The sequence below is a fragment of the Oryzias melastigma genome, linkage group LG17 (genome assembly GCF_002922805.2).
Source record: "Oryzias melastigma strain HK-1 linkage group LG17, ASM292280v2, whole genome shotgun sequence".
Lineage (NCBI taxonomy): Eukaryota > Metazoa > Chordata > Actinopteri > Beloniformes > Adrianichthyidae > Oryzias > Oryzias melastigma.
In genome coordinates this window covers 17237780-17251156 of record NC_050528.1, presented here as the reverse complement: position 1 = coordinate 17251156, position 13377 = coordinate 17237780, and the positions used below count along the sequence as shown (strand labels likewise).

General features: G+C 39.2%; 1 protein-coding gene across 5 annotated transcripts in view; it reads right to left on the bottom strand.

Moving 5' to 3' along the window:
- Positions 1 to 10596, bottom strand: part of slc35a3b (solute carrier family 35 member A3b) — a 12787-nt gene extending 2191 nt beyond the window's left edge. Inside the window, exons 1-6 of one of the 5 annotated variants that reach the window (XM_024268995.2) lie at positions 10501 to 10596; positions 10030 to 10355; positions 3236 to 3479; positions 2935 to 3089; positions 747 to 869; positions 491 to 668 (exon numbers count right to left, since the gene is read on the bottom strand). In XM_024268995.2, coding sequence (XP_024124763.1) covers positions 491 to 668; positions 747 to 869; positions 2935 to 3089; positions 3236 to 3440 — 661 coding nt within the window. In that variant the 5' untranslated portion in view covers positions 3441 to 3479; positions 10030 to 10355; positions 10501 to 10596. Of the gene's footprint in view, positions 1 to 490; positions 669 to 746; positions 870 to 2934; positions 3112 to 3235; positions 3480 to 5702; positions 5941 to 6900; positions 7048 to 10029; positions 10448 to 10500 lie in introns of those variants that run through there. The other 4 variants (XM_036216203.1, XM_024268994.2, XM_024268996.2 and 1 more) reach the window with 4 other exon arrangements.
- Between the last annotated feature and the right edge of the window lie 2781 nt (positions 10597 to 13377).

Sequence of the window (13377 nt, the reverse complement as noted above, 5' to 3'; positions counted from 1 at the left end):
ATGTTTTAATGTAGCAGCGGTGAAGATTTATGCTAGCAAGACACATATCATAATCAGGGGTGGAGCTCCAAAAGCCACGCCCCCTCAGAGGAGATTTTGGAAACAGAGGCTTCAGATCAACATGAAAAACAGCTTTTTAAGACATTTAGGTTGCAGGGTTTTGGTTAAAAACATCATAATTATTTTAAAACACTAATGGGAACGATTTTTTTAAAATAAAAAAAGTTGTCATTGGGGGACTTTAATTGAAAGAACCGTCCTGTCATTCATTAATCCACATTTTCATGGAGGGAATGCGTCTGCTATCACTGCAGAAATCACAAGAAGAGATTATTAAACCTAATAGAAACAGAGACAGTAAGAACTAAATTAGCTTCATTTTTCCATAGAATGTTGGAGGGAAAAACTGTTCCGATCTAAGGACTTAATTGGATTAAAAAAAAATCTTCTCCATTTTCCCATGCTAGCCGTTTCCTTCGACCTCACTCACCCAGCTGGATGTTGCGAACCCACACGCTCTGCTTCGTCTCCTTCAGGATCTTCTCAAAGTAAACTCCAGCGAAACCACTGGAGATACAGGCCATCAGCACAGCCATGACACCCACGAACTGAGAGCCAGCTGTCAGCACCTTCTGCTCCTCGGTGTGCCCCTCTGAATCTGTGGGCCACTGCATGAGAGCTGAAGCATTAGTGCCTGCGTGCTGTCAGCAGCCAGAGCGGAGTGCGGGGTGAGTGGGGTCAGGTACCTGCACCAGAGTGACTCCGGCCATGAGCAGCAGCAGAGACAGCCACTGGAAGAGGCTGAGCCGCTTCCCCAGCATAGAGACGGAGAAGAGCGCCGTGGTGAGGATCTTCAGCTGATATGTCACCTGCATCCATCACAAAGACTGAGTCTGTGCTGCTCATGCACGACTGTAACCATCTCACACACACTTCTGAACACTTTCACTTCACGTCTCACAGTGCAGCGAGTTGGAACTCAGAATCAGAACAGAGAAGCTTTGAGCTTTCATGAAGGGTTTGTGAGTCAATGGGGTCAGTCTAGTCTGGGGGGGTCCAGAGCCACATGGGGCTCTTAGACCCTTCTTTGTGGGCCTTTGGTTAACCCTTTAACACAGGAGCACCGTTGTTCAACACGGTCGCAGTAAAATGTGTACATATTTCACGACTTTGCACTCTGAAATACCGTGTATAATATACGCCAAACACAGTTTTTGCGTGCATATGATACGCAATGGTAGTGAATGGGTTGCGCCAGCGTACAATATACACGACTTTTTAGGTTTTGTTTTGATCACGTGGTCAGAAATCCTCCGGCTCTTTTCTAAATGACGTCGTTCCTGGTTAAGGTTAGGATTACGGTTAGAAAAGCAAATTGTTCGTTTGTGGGGCTGTCTATGATGCTCATGGCTCCACCAGGGGACGTGTCAATCGTGGAAAACACATTTTAACACGTTTAGGACCGTGCGTATTATATGCACGCAAAAACCGGTTTTGGTGTATATTATACACGGTATTTCCCAAATCGTGGCATATGTAAGCATTTTACTGAGACTGGGCTGCGGTGTTTCTGTTCTGTGATTTACTGTAACTTTTCAACTGTGAGAACGATCAACATAATTCCTGTAGATTGTGAAGGAGAAAAGCAGCTTTTCAACTTTCAACCGTAAACACAATTGAAAAGTTACAGTCTGTCAGGCATGTCAAACACAATCGCACAGGGGGCCAGAATCTAAAACACACCTTTGACCGAACAGGATAAACATTTATCGAACACTCTAAAATTGAGTTTTTAGAACTTTAAAACCGTAACTTTTTAACATAATTGTGAATTAAATATATAGCATTACCTGTGATAATGCTAGTGTGAATGCTGTAAGCTGAATTTGTCCACTGAAGATCCTGAAATTGATAGCTAAAAACACTGAAGCTAATAGCTGAAAATGCTGAAGCTGATAGCAAGCTAATATACTAGCTAAATGCCAAATTAGCCTAAAAAAACAAACAAAAAAAACTTAGGTTAGCCATTACAGCTAGCATATAGCTGAAAAAAATAGCTAAACTTCAAATTAGCCTAACAAATTAAAAAAAAAGAGTCCAAATTAGCCAAAAAGGCTAGGATGTAAATATTAGCTAAACCCCAAAACAGCCAAAAAAAAAGAAAAAAGCCTAAATTAGCCAAAACAGCTAGCATGTAGCTGAAATATTAGCTTAACTCCAAAATAGCTTAAAAAAATCTTAAATAATGCCAAAATAGCCCATAAAGTTAGCATAAAGCCAATTTTTAAAAATTTGAAACTGTAACTTTTTAACATAATTATGAATAATAAACAAACCTGAATATTATTCCAGAATAAATCAACTTAAACCTCAAATAACTTTCATTATTTTACTCTTCATAAACATATATTTTGTCAAAACTATACAAGTTAGAAATGAATGCAAGATAACATCGAACCTTTAATAACAATAAAATAAAATGATCTGGAGGGCCGGATCCGGCCCTCGGGCCTTGACTTTGACACATTCGCAGTATGTTAAGCATTTTGTTTTGGCGTCGGTGCCTCAGGTGTTAAAGGGTTAAAGAAAAATACAATATTTTTCATTAGTTCGGACCATGTTCCAGATCAAGCAAAACCATCAGAAAGGTATTTATTTAACTACGTTAACTTTATTAAACTTATTCATAAACAATTGAAGTCAAAGTCTGATTTGTCATTTGGACATTACAACATTTCTGGTGATGCGGGTGAAGAAAAGTAAACTCAGTACTAGTCGCTGTGCAAACATTAACTGCCATCCGGATGATTGACAGCTCATGCTTGCATTTCAGAACAGGAGAGCGCTGTAGAAGTGTTTGCTGAGGTCAAACACTGACGTTCCAGGGCTGTAAAGGTGAGGTCATGGAGAAGCTGAACAGGATGCTCACGTTACCTGATAGGTGGCTGCATCCAGGTTGGACAGGGCGACGTAGAGCAGGTTGTTCTGCAGAGTGTAGATCCCTGCAGGCACGGCCAGCTTCATGGTCTCCACCGGCTTCTTCACGATCTGCTCTTTCAGCAGCTGCTGCATTTCCTGCAAACTGTAATCTGACACGGACATTAGAGAGGGCTGTGAATGAATCGGCCTGAGGCCCTTCCCTGTGTTCAGAGACAGCAGAGTATTTGCATAAGGTTGTAGTGTGACAACCGCTCCGCAGGCAGAAGAGGAAGCGGAGGTCGCGAGGGCCACTCACTGCTCTCCACGAGAACTAGGACGGTGCAGGCAAACATCTTCAGCACCTCTGCTGACACCACTGCAGACGAGGCCAGGTAACGGGGGCCGTCCTCCTTCAGGGTGCGGGAGTAGCGCATGGTGAGAACCAGCGAGGTGGTCTGCAGCACCAGCACCCCCAGAGACACATACTTGAGGTGGGCGGGGCTCACTGGAGCCGCCAGCATCGTGGAGGAGTCTTTTCGTGAGATGTCAGATTAAGGAGCCTTTAAGACAAGGAGGCAGACTGAATTAGACCAGGGGTCCCCAAACTACGGCCCACGGCCTGGATCTGAACCGCCTCCACATTTGGCCCAGTCCCCCCCACACTATCATGAACACCGATGGAGACCCACATAGAACGTGACTTTTTATTCCAACCTTCTGCAGTCAGAACTATGACAGGAGAGGATAGAACATTAATCACTTTAGTGATTCACTTTTTCTTTATTATTTTTCTTCTGTACATTTTTGTTTCGTAGATTATTTCTTCAGCACATTCAGCTATTTAGCTCATTCAGCTAATAAAATATTCAGATCTTTTTATGCTAGCTGTTTGGGCTGTTTTAGCTAATTTAGATTTTTTTCCTTTTTTTTTTTAGCTAATTTGGAATTTAGTTAATATTTCAGCTACACGCTAGCTGTTTTGGCTAAATTAAGCTTTTTTCAGTTTTTAGGCTAATTTGTAGCATAGCATATATTTGAGCTACATGCTAGCTGTTTTGGCTAATTTAGGCTTTTTTCAGATATGTAGGCTAATTTGGAATTTAGCTAATATTTCAGCCACATGCCAGCTTTTTTTTGGTTAATTTTGGCTTTAAAAAAAGTTTTTTTAGCCTTTTTGAAGTTTAGCAACTATTTCAACTACATGCCAGCTGTTTTAGCTAACCTACTTTTTTTCGGTTTTTAGGCTTATTTGGCATTAAGCTAATATTTTAGCTGGCTATCAGCTACAGCATTTTTAGCTATTAGCTTCAGTGTTTTCAGCTGTTCGCTTCAGTGATTTCAGCTGTCATTTTCAGCATTTTTACCGATCAATTTTAGCATATTCAGCTGAGCTCGCTAGCTTGATACAGCAGAGCTTGCTACAGTGGAGCTCACTAGCTCAATACAGCAGAGCTCACTAGCTTGATACAGCGGAACTACCTAGCATGCTACAGCAAAGCTACCTGACATGCTACTTTGCAACAGTGAAGCTTCCTAGCAGGCTACAATGGCATTCGCTAGCTTGATACAGCAGAGCTACCTAGCATGCTACAGCAGAACTTGCTAGCTCACTACTGCTAAGATATCATGCTACTGTTACGCCCCATTTGGTCTAGGGGTCCGGGGCCTAACATAAAGGTAAATTAAATAAGAACTGTAACAAAACTCACCAACTGTCTCCATAAAAAAGTAACAAATGATTTACATGACAAAATTACCAAAATGTAACTAAATGTGAAGCAAAAGGCTTCAGGGTGAACCAAGGCCAAAATAACAAACAAAATCCCGACTAACTCAACTCAGGGAGCTTACCTGCAAAAGAAAACAGGGAAATAATGACAAACACTAACCTCCCTGGACTAACATAAACAGGAGAAAACATTTACTAAACAAAATGGCAGTTCACCCCTTCAGCTTCACTTAAAGTAACACTAAACAGAGTGGGACCTAAACCAAACCACAAAGAAACTACAAAGTGCGCACAAAGTAAAACAGGTTGAGAAGATCACTGAGCTGCAGTGAAGACTGTTGCAGCCCAGCTCCCTTCTCATGGTCTGGAGGTCCAAATGGTGCTTTTGAAGTCTCCATCCTTCAGGTTGGACCAATGGGGAGCCACGCCTCCAGCACCACACCCCACTCTAAATAAAATCCACAGAACCAAAAAGAACAAACAAAACCCAAATACGGCCACAGCCGTAACACTACAATGGCATTCGCTAGCTCCATACAGCAGAGCTTGCTACAGCGGAGCTCCCAAGCACACTACGCTGTCCACCGGCGGCTGGCTAGCTTAGTGAGCCAACCCACTGAGTGCCCAGTTAAGCTAATGTGAAACGGCAGACAAACCCAATCAGGAGCCACATTTTCTGCCACTTTTAAACCGTATATGGGCCCACCAGGCCTCGCTGGCTGGGAGACACTTCAAATGAATGAGATCTGAAGGCCTCAGATACATCTACCTGCACTGAAATCCAACATTACCTTCATCATGTTTGTCTTGCTGTTGCTGTTGCTATCATAACTCTTTAGTGGAATATATAATAAACATTCATCGGTGATGCATTCTGAGCTACATGCAGAAGGAGGGAGAGACTGTCACTGTCCACCTCCAGGAGGGGGTCAGACGCCGCCCAACAGCCTGAGGTCCCTCTGCTCCAAAACAAACCTAACATTATCTTTAATCGCTTTGCAAACGCAGAAAACAAATGAGTGCAATATGTGTCAATACATACATAAATACTAACCTCCTCCCTGCTTCCCTGAAACTGATCCAAGGGTCTGGCTAAATGTCAGACAGCACCTCCCTTGAGCTGGCAGCTGTGAGGACTACAGGGTTTTTCCAGGAGGCGTAACCCACTACAGTCTTCTGTCCCACAGAAAGCAAACATCACGTTCATCCGCGTTCTCCAGACATCAATGTCAACCAGAATCCTGTTTTCCTTCAAGACCTGCTTCAATGAAAAAAGTGTTTTTAATCTGTTCTACTATTTTTCTCAGGATGGAGGGTATATATAGAGAAAAATAATCTTAAACTGAATTTCTGAGTTTTTTTTATTTTGTTTTGAATCAGGAACATATAAAACAACATCATTTGATAAAGCCTGTGGCACAAGCTCCAAAGTCAGAGCAGGCTTGCTCCACGCTAAAAGTCCCGCCCACAACTCAGAGGAGTTTCTAATGAACGCCTACCGCTCTGCAGAAACTATGTCTTAGAAAACGACAAAGGATTCTTTTTTTATTTGGGCTAAAAATGGCATCATCATAATTAAAAAAGACCACGGGGAATGATTTTACTATAGATTAAAAGATGATCGGGACGGTCAGACACACATCCACCGAAAGAGGTCATTTCCACCAATTCAGTCAGTCCTAAAGTCAAACTTCAAAGTCATCATCTCTTTGTTTTCAGGCTCACCTTGCTCCACATGAAAAAACAAATATTCTTTTTGGTATAAAAGCAAAAGGAATTTTGTTGAGGTAAAATAAAGAGTCCAAGTACAACCAAATATCAGAAAGATGCAAGAAAACTGGAGAAAAAACATCTAATTAATTTGCTTAAATTTGTCTATGTGTTTCTTCCTGGAAAACCATAAATGTTTACATTTAGGCTGTGATTGCTACACTTCATCCTTTAGCCTACACACCCCAGAAGAAAACAGTTTGTGGCTCTCACAAGAACAGGTCTGGGGACACCTGGACTACAGGTGAATTTTGCTCTCAGATTATTATGGTCTGTTTACATTTGCATGTTTAGATGCTGGTGTTTATGCTAAAGATCAATCCCTTCCTTCATCGAACACGTTTGGATTCGATTTCGTTTCCATGACAACCGTCCGTTTCTCCGAGCTCTTTGATCGCAGCAGGAAGCGGCAGCAGAAAGTTTGAGCTTCAGCCGGGAGCCGGACCGGCGCGCGCGGCGCTCCCCTCCAATCACCGTCTTACCGGAACATCCGGCATCCCGGAGGTTTGGCGGCAGACCGTCCTCGATGCTGTGCGTCTGTCATCGCCCCCCTCCCGCACTTTTCAGACCTTTCCGCGCACAGAGGTGACGGGAAAGCCTCTCGGTCCTGCCCGCGCGGTAGTGGGAGGAGCCTCAGCCCCCCTCCCTCCTGAGGACACTCCCCGCAGGTTCTGTCACTTCATGTTCACACGCGTGCGCAGTCAGACCTGCGCAGTGTAAGCTGCTGGCCGCTGGGGGGTTCACACTGAGCTCTTTATGTGGCTGTGCTGCTGGGAGGGGGGATCCTGCACAGAGCAGCTTTGTTTCTATCGGGGGTCCGTCCACGTGGACGCTGTCCTCCAGGAAGAACTGCCCTCGTTTCCCTGTAGGTCAGTCCCTCACAGCAGGTTGAGGTTGTCAATCCTCCACAGTTGTCTCTGTCCTTCAGTCACATCATCTCGTTTGCGTTCCTCGTCTGCGTATTTTCATTAAAGCTGAAGCTTCTGCCAGCAGTCTCCTGCATCCTGGGTCCTGATGAGAGCAGGAGTGTGTTTTTGGGGTGACCTGATCTGGGTCAGCACCTCCTGCAGTCCTCCTCCTGTGGGAGCCAGTGCTGGATTCATCAGGTCAAAAAACAAAAACAAAGTTTCTTTTGAAGAAGGCAGGATTCCTACTTCTCTGCAGCCGTCTGGACGGATATAAATAGGAGCAAAATCTTCCTGGAAAAATTCAGCAGCTGAAGGAAAAGTGAGGCTGAGTAGAGGGGAGGTTTTCCTTCAGAAAGGATTCTTTCAGTGAAGACATTTCCTAAAGCATGTGTCAAAGTCAAGGTCTGGGGGCCGGATGCGGCCCTCCAGATCATTTTATTTTATTGTTATTAATGGTCCGATGTTATCTTATGCTTATTTTCAACTGGTATAATTTTGACAAAATATATTTTTATGCAGGCTATTTTAGAGTTAGGCTAATATTTCAGATACATGCTAGCTGTTTTGGCTAATTTAGGCTTTTTTCCGTAATTTAGGCTATTTTGAAGTTTAGCTATTTTTCAGCTATATGCTAGCTGTTATAGCTAATCTAAATTATTTTTTGTATTTTAGGCTAATTTGGAATTTAGTTAATATTTTAGCCAACTATCAGCTTTAGCGTTTTCAGCTATCAGCACTAGTATCTTCAGCCACATTCAGCTTACAGCATTCGCACTAGCATTATCATATTTCTTTGTCTATATTTGATTCACAGCAATCTGAATAAACTTAGAAATACAGTTTTAATCTCAATTTTCTTTACATCCTCGATCATCAGTAAAATGCTACAAGAACATTATAAAAAACACACTTGTCATGGTCTTCACGATGCTGACGCACTAACGTTTAAAAGATTCTTTACTGTAGCCAGAAAACCCCCTAGATGCATTACTGGACTGAGGGAACCAGAAGGTCTAGAATGCAGCAGGATGTCAGCAGGTTTGGGCCCGTCTTAAATGATGCAGAAACGGATTTAGTGGAACCAGAAAAGCAACATGACAGAAGTCAATGAATCCATTTAGAAAAAGCACCAGAGGTTTTTTGGACCATGATGCAGGAAGTCGGAATCAAGACAGAAAACCAAAAATCTAATTGATTTTAGAATAAAATGTTTATGGAGTGCCTCATGTAAATCTGTTTAAAGTAAAATTTTAACGTCAATATTTTCGGATATTTAGCATGTTTTAGGAAAAAAAACAGGCCTCATTTTAAAATGTATATTTTCACCTTTAAATGTATGAATTTATAAATGACATATTTACTAACTAAATATTTAGTGAGCAAGCTAAATATTTAATTTTAAGCTAATTATTTTTATTAATTATATACTTAGCTTACATACCAAATATTTAATTTTAGGAAATTAAATATTTTGTTTTTGTACATTAGATATTTAGATCAATAATTATTTTCCAAACTAAATATTTAAGTTTGTTAATGAAATATTTCATTTGGAGCTAAATCTTTAGATTGCTTACTAAATATTTAGTTTTCTAAATATTTAGTTTTTAACTAAATAGTTTTTTTTAATTTAGTTTTTAACTAAGTATTTAGCATAAAACTAAATATTTAGATTTAAACTATAAATTTAGATCCATTCTAAATATTTAGTTTTTAGCTATATATTTAGATTTTAACCAAAAATTTAGAATGGATCTAAGTAAATGGGTAAACGTAAATGTTTCGTAAAAAAATAAATATTCAATTTTTAGCTAAATATTTAGAGCAAAATAGTTAAAAACAAGTAAAAAAAAGTTTAGTTTGGAATATAAATATCTAGATTAGATCTAAATATCTAATTTGTAAACTAAGTATTTAATTTCTTAAAATTAAATATTTACAGTGGTGGACAAAAGTGTTGGTACCCCTCAGTTAAAGAAGGACAAACCCACAATTCTCACTGAAATCACTTGAAACTTACAAAAGTAACAATAAATAAATTAAAAAAAAAAATGAAAATTAAACAATCAAAGTCAGCCATCAATTTTGAATTGTTGATTAACATAATTATTTAAAAAACAAACTAATGAAACAGGCCTGGACAAAAATGATGGTACCTCAATAAAAGATTGAAAACTATTTGACCAGAGTGACATGATTAACTCAGGTGTGTCCTTTAATTGACATCACAGGTGTTTTATTTATTGTTACTTTTGTAAGTTTCAAGTGATTTCAGTGAGAATTGTGGGTTTGTCCTTCTTTAACTGAGGGGTATGAACACTTTTGTCCACGTCTGTAGTTCTTAAGCTAAATATATAATTTTAAAGTAAATATTTAGTCTAAAAGTACATCTTTATCTTGCTGACTAAATATTTAGGTAAATATAACATTTTTAAATACATTAATTTAAAATGTGAAAATATTCATTTGAAAATCAAGATCTGCTTTTCTTCCTAAAACAAGCTAAATATCCAAAAACATTTATGTTAAAATTTTACTTTGCAGATTTACAAACAGCACCCCATAAATGTCACTGTACCATCATTGTTACTAAAAGCTTTCAAATAGACTCATTTTTATCATTAGAGAGCTTTAAAAAAACAAATAAGTTTAAGTCTGAAGATATTTTCTCTCTTGTGTCTCTGAGGGTCTCAGAAAACAAACCTGATAGAAGCCCTGCAGCCTTTTGGAGCAAACACCGGAGCTCCGAGGAGCTGGTCGTCATCAGTCTGGAACAATCACCAGGAAGGTTGAACTTCTCAGAGCAGCATCAGTTTCAATGCTGAACGTGATCTCCGAGCTCGAGGAAAACTTCCCTGAGAGCCGACAGACGAAAAGCCCAGAGGGAGCAGAGATCCGGTCTGACCTGCGTCTTTACGCGCCTCTTTCAGCCGTGGATCGACATTCACACACGCGGACACGAGCCTCCAGCGTCACCGACACTCTGCGGGTCTGAGAGTGGGTCCATGAGCCCGGGAGTCTGCTGACACCTGCCGAGCAGAATGTTACCTGAGAGGAGCACGCGCGCAGCTCCCGCAAACCCGAAGAGCCAGTTTTCTTTGTGACACTCAGCACACAAACACACACCCAGAGGACAACTCAGATAGAGAAACGACGGATCCACGTCTCACTTACTCGGTTTGGAGGCGAGAATAAGATCTACTGTGACCATGTCCACTCAGCTCAGATTCTCATGTGAACATCCACCTGTATGAATGTTGACCTTTTCTCTCATCTTCAGCGTCAGCTGTGAAATGAAAGCAATGAAAGAGAACAGTCAATCAACTATTTCTGACTTTTTAGACGTTAGAAAATGTCATGGTTGACATGAAAATAACAATCCTGTTTTCTCAAGAAAATGCTAGGACAGGAGTGTCAAACTCAATCACACAAGGGGCCAAAATACAAAACACACCTCAGGTCGAACAGGATAAACATTTATTGAACACACTGAAACTAAATGTTTAAAGCTTTAAAAGCATTACTCTTTAACACAATTATGAACTGTGCTAGTGTGAATGCTGTAAGCTGAATATGGCCGCTGAAGATGCTAGTGCTGATAGCTAAAAAGTCTGAAGTTGATAGCTGAAAGGTAATAGCTGAAAATGCTGATCCAGTTAAAATATTCGCTAAATGCCAAATTATCCTAAAAAACAAAAACAAACAAAAAAAAAACTCAAGTTAGCCAAAAAAGCTAGCATGTAGCTAAAAATTAGCTAAACTACAAAATAGCCTAAAAAACTGAAAAAAGCCTAAATCCGCCAAAACAGCTAGCTTGTAAATATTAGCTAAACTCCAAAACAGCCTAAAAAAATGAATAAAAAAAGCATAAATTAGCCAAAACAGCTAGCTTGTAAATATTAGCTAAACTCTGAATCAGCATAAAAAAATACAAAAAAAGCATAAATTAGCCAAACCCGCTGGCATGTAGTTGAAATATTAGCTACAACCATAACAGCCTAAAATCTAAAAAAAAAAAGGCACAAATGATTTAAAACCGCTAGGTTGTAAATGTTACCTAACTCCGAATCAGCGTAAAAAACGTACAAATAAAACCTAAAAATTAGCCAAAACAGCTAGCATGTAGCTGAAATGTTAGCTTAACTCCAAAATAGCCTAAAAAATCTTAGTAAATGCCAAAATAGTTGAACCGAATTTTTTTTAAATAATTATGAATAATAAAAAAGGCAGGAATATTATTCCAGAATAAATCAACAAGTTGACTTTGGCACACGTGTGTTAGGGGCTCCAGTCCAATGATCTTCATTCCATCAAGCTGCCCATGTGTTAATGGAACACATCAGTGATGGACCTGAACGCACCTGATTCACATAGAAAACTCCAGTACAGTCTGACACTGATTCATTTAGGCCTTAATAAAAGTTTTTTTAGTCTGTTTTGTAGTTAGGCTAGTATTTATACTCTAGCTTGTTTTGGCTAATTTAGTTTTTTTTTTTTTTCAAATTTTTAGGTTATTTTGGAGTTTAACAAATTTTTCAGCTACAGGCTAGCTTTTTTTGGGTAACTTAAGTTTTTTTTTTTTTTAAAGTTTTATTGGCTAATATGGCCTTTAGCTAATATTTTAGCTGGGTATCAACTTCAGCGTTTTCAACTCTTACCTTTATTGGTTTCAGCTATCAACTTCAGCGTTTTCGGGCATCAGCTTCAGCATTTTTAGCTATCAGCTTCAGTGTTTTTAGCTATGAATTTCAGCATCTTCAGCTATCAGCACTAGCATCTTCAGCTTACAGCATTCACACTAGCACTATTGCAGGTAATGCTATATATAGTTCATAATTGTTTTAGATAATTACAGTTGTAAAGTTTTAAAAATGTAGTTCTAGAGTGTTTAATAAATGTTTATCCTGTTCAGCCCGCGACCTAAGGTGTGTTTTGGATTTTGGCCTGTTGTGGGATTGAGTTTGACACCCCTGATGTAAAAAAGCAATGATGGCTTCTTCTGTTAATAAAGGAAAAAATACCTTTGTTTGGGGGATTTAGGAAAAGAAAGCAATCTATGAAAGTTACTTTGTGATGGAAGCATGTATGGACAGTTATTAAATATTTGAATTTTCTACTGCTAATGATTGGAGGGAACATAATCTGGCTGGATAAGCAGCAGCCAGACAAAATCTGTGCCCCCTCCTGTTTTACGTAGAATAAATTAAAACATGACAATAAACTCCCAAAAGGCTCAGAATAAGTTAGTCTGTCATCATCCACCTTCTTCTTACAATGTTTGAGACAAACGATGACTGTAATAAAACAAATCAACGCTGTCTGAGATTGGGGACACACATTTTGGCAGGGGGTACGTACCTTAGCACAACACCTGTTTGACTGAATCCTCCTCAAGTCATTAGATAGAGAAAAATATATATTTTAACAAAAGAAGGTAATATTGATATATGGTTTGATGTTCCTAAAGGACTTCTAGATATTTAACTGAAATGATTTTCTTTTTACCAAATGATACAAAAGAATTTTCTGACACATCCGAGTAAGAGTTTAAATACTTGAACTGATTTGCTGAAAATTATTTGATTATTGTGACAGCACAAATAATCAGTTCAATACTGTCTTGAACTTTTTAAGAACATAATAAATTGTGGGGAAAAAAAACAAAGCATCAGCTGATTCCAGCTCTCTGTGATGAATTGAGTCAATAGAATGATGAATAGGTTTGTGGATGATGTGTCATAAAAACAGGTTATATATATGACATATGCAGCACTGCAGTAAAGTTAAAAGGAAGGTCTTAACAGTCTGAGATATTACTAGTTGAAGAACGTGTCTTCAAAACAAGCCGTAGTTTGAATATTTTAAAATTTAAATCCTTTTAAATTGCTTCAATTTATTATTATCTTGTTTTCATTATTTTTTATTTCATGTTTTCTTTAACGTCAACACAACTTCGATTGGAAAAAAAAGTTTCTTTAAAGAAGCTGTAGGACTCACAGCCTAACGCAAGGCGGCGCGGTTGTAAAGACGACTCACAATTTTAATGTCTTC